The sequence below is a fragment of the Pseudonaja textilis genome, chromosome 1, assembly GCF_049901715.1.
Source record: "Pseudonaja textilis isolate UNSWEBS1 chromosome 1, rPseTex1.2, whole genome shotgun sequence".
NCBI lineage: Eukaryota > Metazoa > Chordata > Lepidosauria > Squamata > Elapidae > Pseudonaja > Pseudonaja textilis.
Window position 1 is genome coordinate 150,247,698 of NC_141990.1, and position 21,191 is coordinate 150,268,888.

Here is a 21,191-nt window from a genome sequence, read left to right on the forward strand (position 1 = left end):
GTCATGTGCAAATCTGGAATTAATCTAATTGTTCATTCATGTTGAGTCCAAAGGTTTTCTTCCCTAAAGAGCTTCTTTTGAGTGAAGGAATCCTGGGAGACTAGCTTTATCAGAAGAATGTAAATTCTGAATCCAATAAAACTTCCTCAGCATAATACAGTAAAATCTCAGCAAAAGCTCTTATCCGGAAAGCCTTATAAACCAAGATAATTTAATACATCATAAAGAAACAGCAACATATTAGATTTATTTTAGTGAACTAAACAGAAAATACATGTAAGAAATGATGTGACTGAACAGGTAAAGTTTTGATGCACAAACAGTACAAATTATATATATTCAGTGCACTCTCACATCCCTTTTTCTTTATATTAGTTCTTTTTCTGTAACCATTCCTTTTATTATGTAGAACATCGGATACAAAGCTGATACAAATGAAGCAATGCAAATATTCATGAACTATTTTTAAAATGGCACTATTAAAAAATGAACCATCATTTCTACATATTCCATATCATACTGAAGTACATAGAATAAAGAAGATGTGTACAGAAATTATACAGCTTGAATAAAATGCTGCATTTCAAATGAATATTGTTAGCTGTACCCAGCTGAAGTATGCAAATGGCAGTAATCCATGCAAGAATTGTTGCCAAAAATTTGGAGCCTCAAACAATTTATTGGAATTTGGAAGAACAGACTCCTGTCAACAAGTTATAGTCTGTTATTACAACCCAGAAAAAGACATGTTTTCACACGCTTTTATGATATATTGAGAACAATTTACACGGCAATTCAACCAGTTTATAACAGGACCTATTTGGTACAGACATAGGAGGCAAGGAAAAATCTTAATCACAAGCAGAGAACATGGGTTATCCTATCTTTGCAATTCATATTTTTAAGAATGCGAGGAGGGGAGGATGACACAAACCACATTTTGTGTTCGAGGCAGAGCAAACAAATTGAAATTCAGCCAGGTCTTGTGAGCATAGTAGCCAATGTTCCAATATGCTAGAATGCTGGCTTAAATTTGCCCTCAGTTTCAGCACAAAGAAAGAACCAGTTGTGCTTATTCATCATAAGAGGCAGCTACTCTTTAAGAAACCTTGTTAGTTTGGCAAAGAAGAATGCATAGAAAACTCAGCCTAGGATTAAACAGTTGACCTAATGAAAACCAAAAAAAGCCCTCTGTAAGAACAAAATGTATTTGGGAGAAGAAACCTTTTGATTGGGGAGCAACTAGACAAAAGGTCAAAAAAAATGGAAGGAGGCTGTAAAGCTTTAAATCCTGCTTGATATTCCACTTTTTTGGTGCTGCCATCATAGTTATTGCTACCATTGTTGAACAACAAAGAGAAGTAGCATGCTGGTGGGAGGACAGGCAAGCATGCAGAACTCCCTAAGGTGATGATGAGAAGGTGGTGAAGTGGCGACACAAATCACTAGATATACTAAATCAGCAGAGAAAAGGATAAGGATAAGAAGAGGAAATTAGATGTGGAGGCTTAACAGAGAATTGAAGAAAGTAGCTAACAGAGTGAGAAAAAAGATGATGTAAGAAAACCTCAATATGAAATCAGCTATGTTCAAATTCAGGAACTTAGGTGTAATTTGAGAGAGACAAAACAAGAAAAGAGTACCATACAATCATAGGCATCAGCAGGGGCATGTAATGACATGTGGCTACAAGACAGAAAGGTTGGGATTTGCAACCTGATGTCATGACACATGTTTTATCTATTTTTCCCCCTCCACTTGATTTGTAGAAGACATCTAGAAATACAATACCACAACTTAGAAAGAAATCCAACATTTTTGACTACATATCCATGGGCAAAAGTAAAAGAAACCAGAAATTTTTGTTTTTTTAAAAAGAAGTAAATTTCATTTCTGTAAAATTAGATGTAACACTTCTGAAATACTAAAAGACCATGATGGGTTTGTCCATTTTTAAAATTATTTTCTGTTTACCACTTCACAGCTTTATCTTTTATTTAATACAGAGATGAATAAGGCATCCTGAAAACAAAAGATGAGAAAGAAGAGCCTCAGAGGCTCCTATCATCTAAGCACTAGGATGAACTCTTGACTAAATGGGGACGGGCGAGGAAGGGATAAGTGGAAACATCATAAGAAGATACTGCTTAAGGATGATTTAGTCCTCTATCATTTAACCTATCAGAATGCATTTTGAATGGGAAAAATATAGGCAGGTTAAAAAGATCAAATGGAAGACCAGAACACATTTGTTTCATTTTTTTATTCTTGTTTGTTGGGAAAAGTAACTAGAAATGTTTACTGATAGTCAACATTTAAAAAAATCTTTTCTTTATAACAAGGCCCATTTGAAATAAATAATGCTCTAGAATAGAGTAGACAATATACTACTTGGTATTTTGGTTTTCAATTTCTGCTAGTTCCAACCTGCATAGCCATGTCAAGGAGCTGATGTAGTCCAAGACAAATGGATATTAAATTATACAAGTAATCTTCAATTTACAACAGTTCATTTAGTGACTGTTCAAAGTTACAACGGCACTGAAAAATGTGACTTATTACCATTTTTCAGTTATGATCGTCACAGTATCTTCACAATCACGTGATCAAAATCCAGATACTTGGCAAGTGATTCATATTTATGATGTTTGCAAGGTCATATGATCACCTTTTGTGACCTTCTGACAAGCAAAGTCAATGGGGAAGCCAGATTCACTTCACAGCCATGTTGCTAACTTAACCACTGCAGTGATTCACTTAACAAATGTGGCACAAAAGGTCATATAATGGGGCAAAATACACTTAACAAAAGTTTCAATTAGCAACAAAAAATTGCGCTTAATTGTGGTCTAAGTTGAGGACTACCTGTACTTCTGCATCCTTTTTGTTGAGAAACTGACCAAAAATACTAGGAGGCAATCAAGACATTCTGCACAATTCAATATTTTACTTATCTGGTGCATTAAGTTTCATTCAGATTTTTCTCTATATATATATGCGTGTGTATGTGTAAGTGTGTAAAATCCAAACTACTCACCAGACATAATAGTCAAATGTGCTGTAGGAGAACAATTATACTTCTGCCTTTTATCTTCAAGACTTTTTATCTCAGGATTTCATAGTCCTGAGTTTGAAAATCCATTCAAAACTAGATTTAGGTTATAATTTTGAGTACATCATTTGTCTCGGAATAAGACCCTCTCAATTCAGAAGGTTTTATCTTTGAGAATGCTTGCACAGGACTCAACTTTTAAATAGTTTAAAACAAAACGTTAGATCCCTCCCTAATAGGAAATCCTTTGGCTGTAAGGGAAGTGAACTGAACAACTTTAATAAGACATCTGTAAATAAGGCTGCCTTGTTTTTTAATGTGCATATTTTTTTATTGACAAACCTGGTGACATTTGAGATGCTGTACACAGCAGATGGGGTCAAAACAGTCAACATCTTACGAGACTGCAAAGCTAAGCAGCTCTCTACACAAATCTAAACAAACAGATGCACAAATTAAACCAAACAAATCCAAGTAGTTAGATAAACTCACAAGACAGAATGAGTAGTAAACCATGATGCTCAAATGGCAATAATACTAATAAATACTGTAAGATATCTGGCTCTGCAAAGTAAAATATTGAAAAGAAACATCTCTCTTTCCAGTTAAGAAATTAGAAATATAATTTTGCCCTTCAAGTTTAGCTAAAAGTCCAAATTATACATAAACTTGATTTTCATATGCATAAAATTGAAAACAAAAATGCCCTAAAAATAAAAATTAAATTTCTAGTCAAAATGTAAAATACTCAATATGGAAATTTTTATTATTCTTTTTTACTGTTTTTAAAAAAACATTATTAATCTCCTGCATACAAAGTAGCAATAAAGACTACATTTTTCTCAAAATATCTCATGTAATGTTTATGTAATTTCTGTATCTCTAAACATATTAGACTGCAAAACCGAAAGGTGCTTTTTCCCAAAAGGCAACTGGATTTTCTTGTTCTTTTTCTTTGAAAATGTTTTGCTTATCACCCAAGACAATAAAAGGTTTAGTTGTAGAACTGAAGAAGCTTTTTAAATGAGTAATGAAATCTTTTCAAAGATGGGGGGAAAACCCCAAGAAAATCTAATTGCCTTTTAGAAAAAAGCACTTTGGGCAACCATGACCTGGATGATTGAGAATCTCCATAGACATTTAGATTGTAAGACCAATTTTGTGCCTTCGAATCAGGTTTTGACTCCTGGTGATTGCCTACTTGACAAGTACTTTTTGGAAGTGATTTGCCTTTGCCTGCTTCCTAGAGGAGTGTGACTGGCCAAGGTCACCAGGCTGGTCTTGTGCCTGTTGTGGCCCGTTGGCTGCCAGCAGAGCTAGCAGCAGAGTCAGACGAGAAGAAGGTTGAGGGAGAACATGGGCCAGCTTTGGAAGGCTTTGATTAAGGAAACAGCATCAGGGACAGAGACAGCGCCTTCCTTCCTCGCCCAGGTGGAGAGGCAGCTGTCTTCCAGGCCTGAGCTGAGTGAGGGGGAGGAACAGATGCGTGTATGGGCAGAGAGTAAAGGAGAGGAGAGCAAAGGAAAACAATAAGCTGGCTCTCAAGGAAAAGCAGACACAGATGCTAGCTAGCCCCTCCCTGGCTGAGAAAAAAATAGTAGGGGTTTGGGAGTGGCCGGTTGTCGCAGAAAACCGTTCTTTTTTCGAATACAGCAAGCAATTCAGATTTCTTGGTCAGGTCTGTTGGGACTAATTACATTTGATTTTTGTTTATCCACATGAATAAAAGACTGTTCCTATCCTGTTTGAAAAGGGGTTTGTTTTTACTTGTGAGTAAGCAGCTTATCATTACTTGGTAAGACTGGGTCAGAACAGTGCCTAAGGCAGAACAAGAGCTCAAGGTCTCCCAGTTTCTAGCCTGATGCCTTAACCATTACACCAAATTGAGTGTCATTTATTTCATTTCATTTTTCTTTACTTGGGTGGTATAAAATTAATAAAATAAAATTTATTTATTTTATTAATTTTTATGCCGCCCATCTACCTAGAAGATGACTCTGGGTGACTTACAAGTAGAAATAATTAAAACATTACACAGATTATAATATTAAAAACTGTAATAAACTGTAACTAAGAAAGCTAAGAGATGGACGGGCGGGGATGAGATCTTCTTACCCCGTCAGCCACCTCTAAAGCTCCCCCGCCAGAGCATTACGCCAAGCAGCAAAGCTAGGTTCTAACAACCTTCCAGAAAGCCAGAAAGAAGGGGGCAGTTCTCATAGTAAACCTAGTATTTGTGCATTCCTCAGCTTTCATTTGGAGGGGCTATGAGATCTAAAATTTTAGCTCTCCCCTTTGATTTACTGACTTTGACCTTTCATTCACATCAGAAGTTAATCTTAACAGTTTGCTGTTAAGCATACTGATTGCCTAACTAATAGCTGATATTCTTTTATTTTATATCATCTATTGGGGTATTTTAGAAACAAAGAAGGTAAGGATATGTACACATCATCTTAGAAAGAATTACATATATTTCATTCCATTTCAAGATAAGAATATAGTGGAAATTAAATAGATAGAAAGAAAATACTGATTTTCTACTGCAAATACCTAAGAAATCAATATAGTTTTTGCAAAGCCATAATTTCCAGCTTACTTCATATTTTGGATACAGTATATTTAACCAAATCTGTTTCTACCAAAGACAGTTAAAGCATGCAATAGTGAAACTGAACAGATATATTAGGTGATGTTTCCATTTCCCCTGAAGCAAGCATATTGGTGTGTTATACCAAATATAAGTTAAAATATGAAACATAAGCTGCCACATCAAAATGACTGCCACATCAAAATGAGGAGAGAGAAATCAAATAAGTTAACCAGCTTATTTTTTAAAAGAAGAGGAAGAAGAAGAGGAGGAGGAATGCTATAAAACTCTCTAATGAAGAAATTGTACATTTCTGAATTATACAGATATTTTTATTCCCAATTCAATTTTTAGACAGAAATTAAACAAATCAGTACATTCTGCTATGCCATCTGCCAGATAGTTTTTAGTTCAACATTGCATTTCCAGACTGTGTATCTTGAAGTCTGAAATCATTATGGTGCTGGCAAGTAAGGTAGCAATACATGTGATTATGGAAGAATTGAGACCAAGAAAGAACAGAAATGAGGAAATGTCTCCTGTTATAAATATGGAACCCGGTTCAACCCTTTAGGTGAGCCTAGCAGACCACATTTCTAGATATGAACAATGGTGATTTGACAAATGTGAATGAAGTACTTTTAGAGCCATATCACCTACCTATAAGAATAATTTCCTATACTGAAACCAAATGAGGGACGTACAGAAAACGTTTATTCCTTTTCCATTTGCCTTTCCCTTCCCTTCCTTTCCTTGACTGCATAAACAGCATGCTAATATTACTAGACAAGTTTTGTATTTCAATTCACTATTATTTTGATCAGTTTATATATGCAATCCTATAGACCTCCTGTGACCAGATAGACCTCCAGTAACTAGAAACAATCCATTCCATGTTCTAATAAGAATTAATAGGAAGGTTTTACCACCATAATATATTTTATTAATGTAATCCATAATTCTATCTACCTGCTGTGACTAGATCTAGTGAGAAACTTGTTTTTATACTTTCTAGGAGAAAGCAGGCATATATCTTTATAATTTGTGATACAACGATAATTTAGCAACAAGCCTGCCCCGGCCTACTTAATCCAGCTCATCGCATCCATCATTATATCTTTAATTATTACGAACTGTAAGGGGGTGAGCCCTTATTAAATCCAGCCATCTCTCTTGTTCCATCTTTCTTGTTTCATTCTTAGCACAAAGCCTGAAATCGATAATAGTGAAACAAACAGCTTGCTCACCCTTGTAATTTAAGTTGGTCATAATAAAAATTGTGCTATTGCTTCTTTGGATTGATGCATTTTTAATTCATTTCATGGTACTAAAATTCTTTAATACCTGATCACCTTTTAACAAAGAGATATATACACACAACATTTCCTGCTTGGACTTTAGATAAAAATGACTAGGCAATATCGTTATTACATATTATTCCAGAGCTGAGAAAAGCCATAAAGAAAAGTTTTTCTCACTCATGTTTTTGCCTTTTTGGAAAGTATTATAGGTCACAAATACACACAAGTAAAATGTACCAATTGCACAAGTACCCATTTTAGATTTCTGATTTCCTGAACCTGCTTCATAAAGTTTTGATCTTTTTTTTTTATATCTGTTCAGCTTAATGGAAGAAATGTCATAAATATTAATTACATGCATATATTCATTTTTATAATATCTTATTTACTATTCTGAAAACATCTTAGTTTTCATTTACTTTATCTTACATTAAAAGATTATGCAAGTTCTCTCCCAAGCTTCTAGGGTAAATTTTCCAAGAAAAAGAATTTATAACAACACCCTTGAACTTTTATCTCTGAACAAATTTAGATAAAATTATATTATACAACACTTTAAAGAAGGTTGCATTCTACAGATCATAAGTGAAGTTCATAAACAAGCACACACACACTTTAAGAACCCATTCCTAAATTGAAACTTTGAAGAAAATGAAATATTTTACTGCTTACTTTTAAAATATTTTGGGTTTCATTCCACTTATTAGTCCACTCTTTGGTAAGTTCTTGCACCTACGAAATAAGCCAAAACAATACATAGATTAAATCCATATTTGAACTGATTACCAATTATTTTCTGACTGTTTTCCAAAATGTTTCAATTATCCACTCAACATTACTGTAGCATGAGTAATCTCATGGATCTTATTCAGTCCTAATATTTTTAGACAATAACATTAAAATTACTCAATTAAAACAAGAGTCCATTTTTATTTCAACATAGACACTAAAAGTTTTGCTGCAAAATTATTCTTACTACATTACATTGGAGTTTACAATGTAAATACAGAATTATTTAATAATTATGTTTGCTGGTATTCAGTAATTATGCTTGCTGGTGTTATTTTGAATAAATGACGAAAGCTTATTTCATAGCGTTTATTTATATTTATAGTGAATTCATTTATACCAATTAGTACACATAAATTACTAATTAATATAAATATCTTTTTCTTACTTATAAAAGCACATAAAGCTAAATGCCTGAAGTTAATGGGTTAAGAAACTCTATAGGGGTCTACACCTGGATCATCTTGCCAGGACTCAGAAACTAAGTGGATTGAAGATGTGCATATATAAGTATTCAGAGATTGCCAGGAGCGGGTGCCAAAGCAGCTGAACAAGCCTGGAAAATGAGAAGGCTATTATCAGTTTGAAAACAGGTCCTTTTTTGTGTTCTTGCAGATACCTTCTCTCAAAGGTTTTGCACAACCCTAATGGTAGATAGTGGTAAGGAAAGCTACCAGAAAATCTCAGAGTTGAAGGTTACATTGGGAAATTGAAAAAGTATCTTGGGAAAGGGAATGGCAAACTACTTCTATATTACTGCCATGAAAATATCAATTCTGATTAAAGCAACATCACAGTGTTGGGGCTAAGTTAGAAACCTTTTGTATATGAATATGATGTCATGATAATAATACAAAAGAGATGTTGCTGTTATTTGTTCCCTGTCTGGACATTCACTGAGGAGAAACTTAGCTAAAATATTTGTGGGGTCTTGGAAGTACCAGATCAACAATTTTCAGCTAAAACAGTTATTGGCTGATAATATTCTCGATATTTCGACTAAGCTCAATTCAACTAAATTCCATGGACTATGCTTCCTGGAAATCTGAGAGGCTCAATTGAAGTGTACGTATACACACACACACACACACACACACACACACACATTCAGCATATCTGGAGGACACAAGATTGGAGAAAACTGAGTTGAAGTTATGATGAAATGGATAAACACTGAATCAATATCACTCAAATGACATATTAATATTTGATTGAAATGAAAAGTTGAGAAGCTTTGTTTTTTATGAATTCAAATATTATGCTTAACTGCATTGTTTTTCCGTTTGTATTTTTGGCTTTCGAATTATGAATACATTGTTTTGTGTTTTCACTGGGTTGAATGGCAACATAAAAACTAATAATGAGTAAAATAAAAACAAATGCTTGTAAAAGTGGAATGGGAAAGTTTATAATCTTAGGGGTTAAATTTTAATGGGATTTATCCTGAGAATATAGGTAGGCCGCATTTACTGACAGCCTCATGTAGTGGTCATTCAAAGTTATGATGATGCTGAAAAAATAACCTTGTGAATATGATGTTGATTTTTGAGCTTTACAGTTTCTCAGTCACATATTCACAATTACAGTCAGTTAGCACAAATTGTCCAATGTCTGATTTCCCCCCCACCCCCAATATGCCAAGTGAAGAGATTGGAGAGAAGGGGATTAGAAACAGACACACAATGAGAAGTACCCATCAAAAGTGGTGTGATGGAGAACCTATGGCACGTGTGCCATAGGTGGCACGCAGAGCCATCTGTGAGGGCACGTGAGCCCCAGCTAAACTTACTTGCACTGCACATGCACGTGCCTCCCAGCTGATTTTCGGCCCATTTGAGGCCGCTTTCACCCTCCCGGAGGCTCGAAGGAAGCCTCTGCAGCCTCGGGAGGCTGAAAAACAGGCCTTCCGGAAATATCGGAAGTGCCAAAACGGGCCTGTTTTCAGCCTCCCAAGGCTGCAGAGGTTTTCCTCAAGCCTCCAGTGCAGGAAAGGGAGTGGGTGTTGCATATGCATGTGCAGGGGTGCCTGCGCTGCATTGTGGGTGCCGGCACACGTGCGCTTTTGGCACACCACAACATAAAGTTTCGCCATCACTGGCCTAGCATGCTAGGAGCAAAGGACATTCTAGGAAAACAATGTATTCCCCATTGTGTGCCTGCTTCCTCTCTTGTAATCACTTCCTCTCCAATCTCTTCGCTGAACAGAGGAGGAAAAACAGGGTCAGATAGAAGAGATTACCTAAAGATCAGGAGTGGGATTCTACCAGTTCGCACCTATTCGCTAGAACCGGTTGTTAACATTCTAAGCAGTTCAGAGAATCGGTTGTTAGAAGAAATTACTGCAAGGAAGGCAGGAAGGAAACATTCTGGTGTTGCTTACAGAAACTGCCTTTCCATTAACCCTTATTACGTTCTTGGCAGGACTAGACTTCCTATCTCTGGAACGTTTCTGGAGTTTTTCCCCCCTCCTTTGCTGGTACTTTGCTTGTGTGGAGTGACCATTCAAAGTTACAATGGCCCTGAAAAAAGTGACTTATGACCATTTTTCACACTTATGACTGTGGCAGCATCCCCACAGTAATGAGAAACCAGGCGAGGAGATGCATGCCTCGATGTGAGTGATATTGAGTTGGCCACACCCAGCCAATAACATGACCATCAAGCCACATCCACCCAGTCACATGACCACCAAGCCACGCCCACCACCAAAGCCACGCCCACAGAACCGGTTGTTAAAAATTTGAATCCCATCCCTGCTAAAGATATAGTTTGACAGGCAATCTCTTCTGTACCTGACCTGTCCTCTCAATATCCATTCCCCACTGTGTGCCTATTTAGTCTCTTGCAATCTGTCCCTCTTCTATGAATACATATACAAGCATTAATTCCCTTCTTCCTAATTATCCCAGCATTGGGATTCCTTCCCAAAGGGCAAGGAAACAATAAAAGCTGAAGTAAAATTATAAGCTCAGTTAGAATTCCACCTAGAGATTGTGTTGCCAGTCTCAACTGTGGTTGTTAAATGAAGAGTCTGTATATACAGGTAGCCCTCAACATACAAGCACGATGGAACTCAAAATTTATGTTGTTAAGTGAGAAATTTGTTAAGTGAATTTTGCCCCATTTTCGACTATTCTTGACACATTTTTGTTAAGTGAATGTGGTTTCCCAATTGACTTGGCTTGGCAGAAGGCTGCAAAAGGGGATCATATGACTCTGGGACACTGCAACTGTCATAAATGTAGGTTGTGAAGAATCCGAATGTAAATCATGTGACATGGAGATGCTACAACGGTTGTGTGATAGTCATAAGTCACTTTTTTCAGTGTCATTGTAATGAACAGTTGTAAATCGAGGATTACCTGCACATAGGTGACACTGTATATGGAAGCAAAAATTGGACTTTGAAGAAGCAGGATAGAAAAATACAATTTATACTTTTGAATTATGGTGTTGGGAAAGATCTTGAGAATGCCATGGATAACCAATAAAGCAAACTGAACACAGAATAAATCAATCTAGAGTTCTCATTTGAAGGACAACCAGACTCAAATTATATTTTGGTTACAGTATACAAAGATCCGGCTCCCTTGAGAAATCTATAATGCTGGGAGAGGTGAAAGGAAAACACAAAAGCATAAACCATCATCAAGTTCAGGAATGGGCAATTAATTTTTGCAAGGGACCACATGAGAAACTGGGACAGTTATAGAGGGCCACATCTGCCACCTGCCACCATCCTGCCTGCCACCACCACCCTTGACACAGCCATGGGCCAGATAGGGACAGACAAAGGGCTGGATGAGGGCCACATGCCATAAAATATCCAGGTCTAATCAAGTTGGATGGACTTCATTACATCAGGAATAGGTGCACTTAGGATGCTTGGGGTCCAAGTTGGTGACAGATTATCCTTGAGAAGGTCTATTTACATTGAGAGTTCACAATGACTTGCTGGCACATAATCAATTTATATAGACATAGGGACTAGTCTGCAAGTGTTGGTGTTTGAGGCACTGACAAAGTAAAACTTACTCGTGCTTCATTCTGTTGCAATTTTTCTTCCATACTTAAAGCTGTTGGAGAATCCAGAAGTGCAATCTAGTTAAACAGATAACACAAACTATTAGAATAACAATGTTATTGTCCTGAAAATAACTGTACAATTAATCTTTAAATGGGAGAGAAGGAGATGTATATGACCTGCATGCTTTTTGTTATAGGCTACTTTTTGAGATGCACTCAAAGCATCTACAGCAGAGTTCCCCAACTTTTCTGGCTTTGCAGACTGGCTGGGGGGTGGGCAAGTTCCACTGCAGTGGCGGAAAAGTGCATGCATATGCGCTCACCAGCTGCTCACACAAATGGGGATGCATGCACACACACATGCTCACCCATCACTTCTGTGGCCCAGTTGCAAATGGCTCAAGGCTTGATAGTGGGCTGCAGTTTGCGGGTTGGGGATCTACACAAATCTGCATAGTTGTGGAACTGCATATGTACTTGCTAATTTTTATTTCTAAAATGAAATACAATAGCAAGGAAATTAAAGAATAAATTAACTGAACTGATGGGATTATCTAAGGTGGATGTGTCCTTCTGTATGGAACGCAATCCTTATTTTGAAAGCATAATCTATTTGAAAACCCTTCAGTACTTCTGAGGAAAAAATTGTGAACTGATTTTTTTTTTAAAAGCAATAGTTCTGAAGTTGTCCATCAACAGTTAGCAACTAGGCAGCAAATTGAACAGACTTACATCAGCAAGACAAAATAATTTGATTACAATTATTTGTCTTAAAGGTATTTCATGTTATATACCATCTTGAGGACTCTCTTTAAGTGAAAAAGTGATAAATCAAAATTATATAAATGGCAGGCTAAAATTTAAATGATACAAGAAAAACTTCCAAATTTTTAGTGATGATATCTACTACAATATTTTATTATCTTGGAATAACAAGTGTAACATACTTAAGTTCCTTCCTTTTTAGAATGGTGTCAAGCCTGTAAAAACAAAGGGGTTTGATGCCCCCTTCCAATGCAATCTTCTACTTGCCACCAAAATCAGCTTCTGAAGTTTGTACCTATAATACTACAACTTGGATTGAAATGACTGAAAAGGAATAAAGTTCATCTAGTCACACTTTCTAAAGGATTTCAGTAACTAGATTTCCAAAAATGATTAAATTTTGCTTTACTAATATTCTGCTATGATGTTAAAAATGCAAGTAGCGACAACTTGCTATTGAGAAAATGGACGTGGCCCATATTGTATCTCTCTTTACTCCCTGCTGAATATGCATAGAAACTCTAACATAAAGTTTAGTTCTTTCAATTTCTCTACTAATCACAACATCAATTACTACTTTATAAGAAAATACACTATGTTTTTCAAGCCCAGATCTATAGTATCATCTGGCAAAGCTATTGAGGTATCAGAGACTAAGTTGTAAAGAATTACTGAAATACAGATGTAAAGAATTACAGAACAGAGAATAGTGATGTTTCAATAAGGAATTATCAAATCAAGATTTGGAACAAGTGCCACTTTCATGTAATTTTTTTTTATCTTAAAGAAAGACTTGGTCAAGCTTTTTTTTATAGCAGAGAATGACTTTTCCTTGCATGAAAGATCAAGAGCTCATGGCTAAAATTGCTTACCTCAAATGTCAAAGGCAGAGGACCCAAATCTATTCCTTTCCTCTATGCAAAGCACAGACCACAAAACATAAGCCTCAATGTTTAGATTTAAAAAATGTGAGTTATCTATTTCTAAACTGTTTGATGACTAATTAACATATACAGTAATAGATGTATTTTGTGGATTAACCTAACATTCAACATTGCCCTAAATTGTCTCTTATCTACAGGCAAATTTTGTCAAGAAGCATTTAGTCTAGAATTGATGTATACACGTTAGTATAATTTAAAACAGAAAATGCTATTAGAGATTGTGAAATCACTGCTATCCCTAACCTGGTTCCCCTGAGCAAGCAGAGTTTTCAGTCTGGCAATTTCAGCTCGCAGTTCACGAATTAGCTTAACGTTTGGATCTTCATTAATGGTAGGTTTGTTGATTATGTTTTTAGCTCGGTTTGCATAGCGAAGGGTGCTCAATGTTTCTCCATAATTGACATCAGCAGGTGATATAGCTGAGAAAAAAGATTTCAAAATTACGTGATATCAATACCAAATTTCACTTAAAAGTCTTAAAAGCTCCTTATAAGTAGAGAAAAAGCAAATGGTTTCTTCAGAATGGCATTTATGAAAAATTATTAGTTGTTATTTTGACACATGGCTCTAATGGGAAGTTTATTATATTTCACTAGCTTGGGACTGACTTCAGATGTCTACGAAAAGATGTGATTTCTTTACAATTTTGTAGGACCTTGAAAATTATTATGAAGAATACGATGAAATAAACGGACTTTTCATTATTCTCTACTTCTACGTAGGCCCACATTAAAGCTTAGACATAAAGGTTATGTTATTAAAAATAATATAACAATATTGTATTTTCAGTACAACTGTTTAATGATCATACTGTATGCCATGCTAGTCAACGCAATCTACAGAAAACTTTTCTAAAATAGAAGAACATTCAAATAAATGAAAACACTTACTTGCAATCATTATTGTTTTAGAATTTCCTCCTAGGCTATCTTTCAAAAGCCATGTCAACACAGAATCCCTGTAAGGCACAAATACTTGTTTTTTCTTTATAAGAGGGTTTGAGACATCCTGTGATATATCAGCTATGAAAAAAGAAACAAGCCATTTTTATAGAGGGATAGATAATGAGTTAATTCAGTTTTGCAATGAATTAAACATAAAGCAAGGGATATACCTAAGGCAGAAATTACATTTCCCAGAGTAACTAGGGATTTATTTATATTTCCTCCTTCTTTTAATCTGACACCTGTGGCACCAGTGGCATCTGCTCTCTCACTTCCAGCTAAGTCTACCAAATGTATCTTGCTGACAGTCTCGCATGGCATTTCAGTGTCAAACTTAGCCTACGGAAATATAACAAGAACAAAATACAATCAATACTCCGAATATTAAAATACTTGCTTCAAAAAGGCATGTGTAAAATGCCTGGGAATTAACATTTTGAACGTATCCAAATATTTTCATTGACAGCTCTTAAAATAAGAGTTTTTGTTTCCACAGTGAATTCCCGTTCATAAAGATAGACACCATTTCCTCTTGTTGATATAATCAGAATAGATACTTAGACTTTGATTAGACATTCCAACATTTCATCAAGATGAGGAGTATTAATACAACATTAACAGTATTCCCCGATTCCAATTGTCTTTCCTAGCATTTGTCCTGCATGGCTCTAGGGCCCGTGTGTTTTACACTTGGCTCACCTAGTTCTTACAAAGGAAATTTCAATGCAAGATGCAATGGAGAATGTTAATTTTTATCTGACTTGTAAAGGCTAATGCTTATTAGAATCGAGAAGGACAGACTGCACTGTGATCACCCAGTTAGCTTCCAGGCTTAAGGGAGGACTAGAACATGGATCTCTCTATTCTTAATATGGCCTCTTAACCACTGCACCATACTGACTCTCATTCCCCATTTCAAATATTAGTCCACTATTTTTTTAAAAAAAATACTGTGTAATTAACTGTGTAATTAACAGTAGGATTAAGCAGACAAGCAGACATGTTTAGAGTTAGGGAAAAGGCATGAAAGAAATGCTATCATTCTTCCACATTCCTATCAAGTATGGTGTTAAAAGTAAAAACTAAAAGAAATTCTCATATCCAGTCACAAATTGTATACATACAATACAGTTTACACATATCAGGGAAGTGTGATTGCCATTTAATTTATTAGAAAGGCAAATATTTTATTTCCTTTGTCTCAAATTAAATGACAATTGAACGAGTTGCAACTCAATAATACAATGTAAAAAATTTCACCAACATTTTTTTTTTACCTGAGTGAAATTTATTGTGAAAATGGCATGGGATCTGCTGCTAACATCATTCATTCCAGTTGCAGCAGTGGTTCGATTTATATTCCCTCCTTCCATAAGTTCCTCTACATCGCTGTAATTTTGTACTAAGTGTTTTGACAGATCTGAAAAAAAAATCAAAAATATAAGTAAGACATTTCGGTATTAATCAAACATAAGACACAAACAGATCTCAAATTAATAATACAACATTTTAAAAGCTGTTGTTAATATTATTATAATTATTGCAAACAAATACAGAGTTTCCTCTTTTTCTTTCCTTCAGTACCAAGTGGAACTGGTAACAAACTTCCTAATGGTTCTTAAACATCAGCAAAAATTTAGACTTTCTATATCTCTGGTACTCTACTGTTCGCCCCCAGCACACACACACACACACAATGTAGCTCTTTCCCTTCTTGCTTCATCTTCATCTTTTCTCTTTTCTTTTTGCTTGAAGAAAGCCAATCCCTTTATGTAGGTTATCTTAAGTTCAGTATTCTCTTCCTATTAGTACTTCTAATTCAGTGCTACTGCAAGTAGAGAAAACAATGTAATAACTACATGGATGAATATATATATATATATATATATATACATACATACATACATACATACACGTATGTATACTGTGTGTGTGTTGTATATATATGTGTATGTGTGCATGTAGAGGTAGAGACAGAAGAAAGACTGCTGTGAAGATAGGGATTCACAACCTGAAATACTGGGATTATCAACCTGAAAAGAAATCTGCAAATTTTCTAAACATTTTTTATTCTTAAGGCACTATGACATAAACCGGAAAAGAATATATTACGCCAATTATATTCTAATAAGTGCTCTTCTATCACAACTGCCTAATTTATACGGCAGACTCATCAGTCATTTCCAATCAGTTAATAGAACATCAACTCCACAAAAAAAAAAAAAAAACCCAGCTGAAATTCTCCAAGTGATTAGGGTGAAGCTACATACATTTACTATGGATGATAAAGATTTATAACCAAGGCAGATTTTTGCATCCATCCATACATGCATGTATCCAATAAATGGAACTGTATTTATTGTTTAAAACCCACCTTCAACATAAGGTCCCTCCTTTGGATGTTCACGAATTCTTAAATTATTTGTTTTTGAAGACTTGCGCCTCAGTAAATCCCTGACACGCTCATTGTAAATTTCCAGGTAACTGAAATAAGAAATAAATGTTTCAAAGAGGTTAGAAATAAAGATCATAGCATTTTTATACATTAGGGAAAATAAAGAATTGGCTAACATGTTGATCGGTTCTCACGGGCAGTATTTAAGAAGAGTAAACAGGTCTACAGTAGATGGAGCAAAACAATCAGACTATTTATGGACTCTAAACAGAATAGAATTTAAGCAGTGGATGCTTGTTTCATTTTTAAATAAAGGTGTAGAGTGGTAACTCAGTTAAAAACATAAATAAATTCAGAAAGCTTTGTTTCATTTATTCTTGCAGCTTATGCTGACTGTTGAAAATTCTTCCCTCCCCCTGAATAAATATGTTGTCTTGAACTAATCTTGTAATGAAGAAAAATACAGCAAACAAGGAGAGAGAGATGATAGGTTGATGATGATAATGACAAAGTCAAGCAAACTGTTCTGTCCATATATAGCCATGATATCACTACACAAGCATACCTGACCTCTGTTCGAAAGGAAGCTTCATTCCATCTTGTTTTCTCATTTATTCGTTTGAATAATCCTTCACAGATCCGAGGTATTAAACCAGTATCTCCCTACAAAAAATAATACATGGATATACTGTAAGACAAAAAAGTCACTGATACAAAAAATATTCCATTCAAAAATGGGGAACACTTGCGTTTCAACAAGTCCTTTCAATTTACAATTATTTGTATCTCTCTAAATTGTATTTTGGCTAGTGGGCAGAATTTAGTTTTTTTGTTAGAGGAGGTTGAGCAAAAGAATGAGCAAGTGTCACTTTCCCAACTTTCTTGTCAAGTCCAGAAAATCAGGAGTCCAGGTAGCTCAAATGAATATATATGTTTATTTCAAGCTTAAGCTCTCTACAAAAAACTGAACTAATAATGATCAAAACAAATTGGTGGTAGGTAACAGTCAACATAATTCAAGGTAGGCAGAACTTAGATATCTTGTGGACCCAAAGGGACTGATGACACATCTGACACCTCCCTTGGACTCAGCCTGATCATTCATTATTTCCCATATAGACAATTTGGGGAAGCCAGTATCATTAAATAACTCTTCACATGTCTAGTTATACTTAGAAAATGTAAATAAACAAGTTAACTTGTTTAAAATATTTGTATGGCTACCCTGCTCAATCAAAATAACTCTGGGAAGCATATATAAAATTCTACAGAGCCTAACAAAAAGAATATAAAAGCCACATTATGTAAACCAATACACAATAATAAAATGATGATCCAAATAGAAATAACATTCTGATCTAATTGGGGCTCCAAGATACCTAACTCAAAGGTTTTGACAGCCTTTCTAAATGCCATCAGGATCAGGACCAACCATATCTTGGGAGGAAGGATGGCACATAAGATAAAGATCACCACCAAGAAAATGCATCTCCTTAGTCTCACCATATGCTTGTTTCAGTGAGGGGATCTGGAGTGCAGCCTCCCTATAGGAAAGTATGGGGTGGACAATGAAATTGTTTTTTTTTAAAAAAATCTTGCTTTTCTCTATGCCAGATGTTGTTAGAACTCTCTACATGTAAAACATTTGTTAAAGTTATCTGTTTTCTAAAGAAAACAAATTGGGAAATATACACAATCAAAAAGGCATCAACTTATAAGAACTATATTCTGAAATGAGTAACTTACAGCATTTCCCATCATTGTATAAGACTTCCCAGATCCAGTCTGTCCATAGGCAAAAATACAAGCATTATAACCTTCAAAGGCAGATTGGAGGACATCAATTCCAAGGTTGTTAAATACCTGGGGATCCAAGAATGACAGGAAATAAAATACAATTTCAAAATATAATTTACAGTATGCTTTTCATACATTTCTATAAAGTATCACAATCCTTTTAATACAACAAACTGTAAGAACAGTAACTTAGCAAGCATTTATTAGAGATGGTCAGTTCAAATATTTATTTAGAAATATAATTCATATAATTTCCCAAGTGCACAGTAAGCAACATACAGCCTTTTATAAAATAATCTTGGATGCTCTTCTTAAGAGTCAGGTCAGGTTCCTTATTTCTTTTTCCTTTTTATTGTTAGATTTACAACTCTCATGAAAAAAATATTTATTTTTTTAATTATAATAGGGATATGAAAATATTGCAAAGATTATGTCTTAACATTCACAACTTGTCACCCAAGAAGCTTACATGAATATTATACAGGTTAAACTTAAGGTCATTAATGTGGAAGTAACAATTTATCCTTTTGGACTCATGCCCAGGTTAATTATTGATAAAACTGAAACATCTGCTCAAAAACTATAAACACGATTTATATTCCTTTACATACACAAGGAAAGAAAAATCCAATGCAACACAACAGAATTCTTTCTTTTTTAAGACCACAATAGTTTTTAAGCAAAACTTTTAAAGCAGTTAACAGACATCTTGTGATAGAATTGCAGGTTTACATGATTTCATACTGCTGGCCAAACAGAACAGAAGATCACAGTGGGGAAAAAATGTGTATGTGTGCCTACAAATGGAAATGTATATACTTACAAATGTGCATGGCCAACACATGTGGGTAATTTTGTACATACTAAACAATTGAAATAAGCAGTTTTAAAATGATCTCTCAAACACTCACACAGTAAACATTGGCATTATGTTTTCACTTTGAGTATCATTAATGTCAGCAGCCTACCATTTCCTGGGATGCATAGTTTGAATTTTCAGGATCAGCTGAGAAGTAGGAGAAATCATATGTAAACGTTTTTGTTCGTTCTCTTCCCAAGTCCCCAGTTCCTCCCTCTGGGATCTAATAAGTGGATGAACAAATGAATTACCACTGCATTCTATATTAAGATAATCACTGTACATTTCTTTTTAAAATGTGACGTGAATATGTAGTGAGGGTGAATATGCTGGTGGATATTTTAAATATTTAAAAATACTTCAAGAAAAGCAATTTTCAAAAATTTATCCTCCACTACTCACCTCCTATATTATTAATATATTCATTAATTTTATTCTATAGAGTCCCCACCTGCACTTGTTTATCATGAAGATTGGCAAATTACTCCTACCATTTTCAAGAACACAGCCAAACTCAGATGAATAGAATGGTGAGGTGATTGAGATACATTTCTTTCAAAATTAATGGACTGATTCAATAGATATTCCTGCCTTTTATCTTTTACATTAAGATTACAGAATTAACAGAAGTAAAATAGAAAAAGAAAAAGGAGAATTAAATTCCTAATTATTACAATTAGAAAGCCCTTTGAATGGGGGAAAATGAATTTTAAAAAGCATATAAAATTAACATGCCATATATATTTAGTTGCTTACTAAATTCAGGTTAAATATATTGAAATTCTAATTGAATTGATGAAGATGGGCAAGATGCAATCTGCAAGGAGCAGCTAACTCTATTTTGTGGCCACTGAAACATATTACCCAGTTTCTCATGAGTTATTAATATGAACCAAAACATAGGATGTGCTAATATATCTGGATAAACTAACCACAACTACAACAAAGTACCATCCCCAGATGAAAAGACTCAAGCCTACTTATTTGTTTGATATCCTGGTTATCATAATACCAGCCTTTATGCCTTCCAAACATCAAAGACAAGAAAGAAAGTGTTCAGGAGCCCTCTAGAGTTTGGTATAAAATGCGCAGCAGTATAAGTGTTTTAAATAAACTAACTATTAGTGTCATAAAATTACCACTTCCCTATATCAGGTACTACTAAATTCTTCAAATCTTTTGTTTTTCTTTTATGATAGCAATAGCACTTAGACTTATATACAGCTTCAGTGCTTTACAGTCATCTCTAAGTGGTTTACAGAGTCAGCAACAATTTGGCTCCTCATTTTACCGAGCTTGGAAGGATGGAGGGCTGAGTCAACCTTGAGGCAGTGCCAAACTGCACCATTATCCTGCAGTACTGCAGTCTAACCACTGCGCCACGACGACTCTCACCTTGATCCTCTGATTTTAAATTCTGATGGTGATTTGTCTGCTACATTTTGTTAAGAAAAGAACCAGAATGACAAACTAAAATAAAAAATGTTTTCATTGTGGTTGAAAATACTCACTTTTAAGTTTGTGATTTGTGTTTGATTTTTCTCCATTGAAATAATAAACTTAGCATCCAGCTCTTCTTCCCTGCAGAGTAAAATACTATAGTAAAGTAACATCATGACAACTTTATTATGACCAGACACCAAGCAAACATTTTATCATCTTCAAGTTCATTCAAATATATTGAGATAGGTATCTGATACAAAAGTGTTGATCTTCTAAACAGCACACA

The 21,191-nt window shown here is 35.0% G+C and overlaps 1 protein-coding gene across 4 annotated transcripts in view; it reads right to left on the minus strand.

Annotated features, from left to right (window-relative positions):
- KIF16B (kinesin family member 16B) overlaps positions 1–21,191 on the minus strand; it is a 146,126-nt gene that overhangs the window by 116,234 nt on the left and 8,701 nt on the right. For all 4 annotated transcript variants that reach the window (XM_026712865.2, XM_026712864.2, XM_026712861.2 and 1 more), the window contains exons 2-12: positions 20,974–21,043; positions 19,572–19,685; positions 18,553–18,669; positions 17,372–17,469; positions 16,786–16,895; positions 15,689–15,831; positions 14,582–14,750; positions 14,358–14,489; positions 13,711–13,886; positions 11,768–11,833; positions 7,616–7,675 (exon numbers count right to left, since the gene is read on the minus strand). In XM_026712865.2, the coding sequence (XP_026568650.2) occupies positions 7,616–7,675; positions 11,768–11,833; positions 13,711–13,886; positions 14,358–14,489; positions 14,582–14,750; positions 15,689–15,831; positions 16,786–16,895; positions 17,372–17,469; positions 18,553–18,669; positions 19,572–19,685; positions 20,974–21,043 (1,255 nt within the window). The remainder of the gene's footprint in view (positions 1–7,615; positions 7,676–11,767; positions 11,834–13,710; positions 13,887–14,357; positions 14,490–14,581; positions 14,751–15,688; positions 15,832–16,785; positions 16,896–17,371; positions 17,470–18,552; positions 18,670–19,571; positions 19,686–20,973; positions 21,044–21,191) is intronic.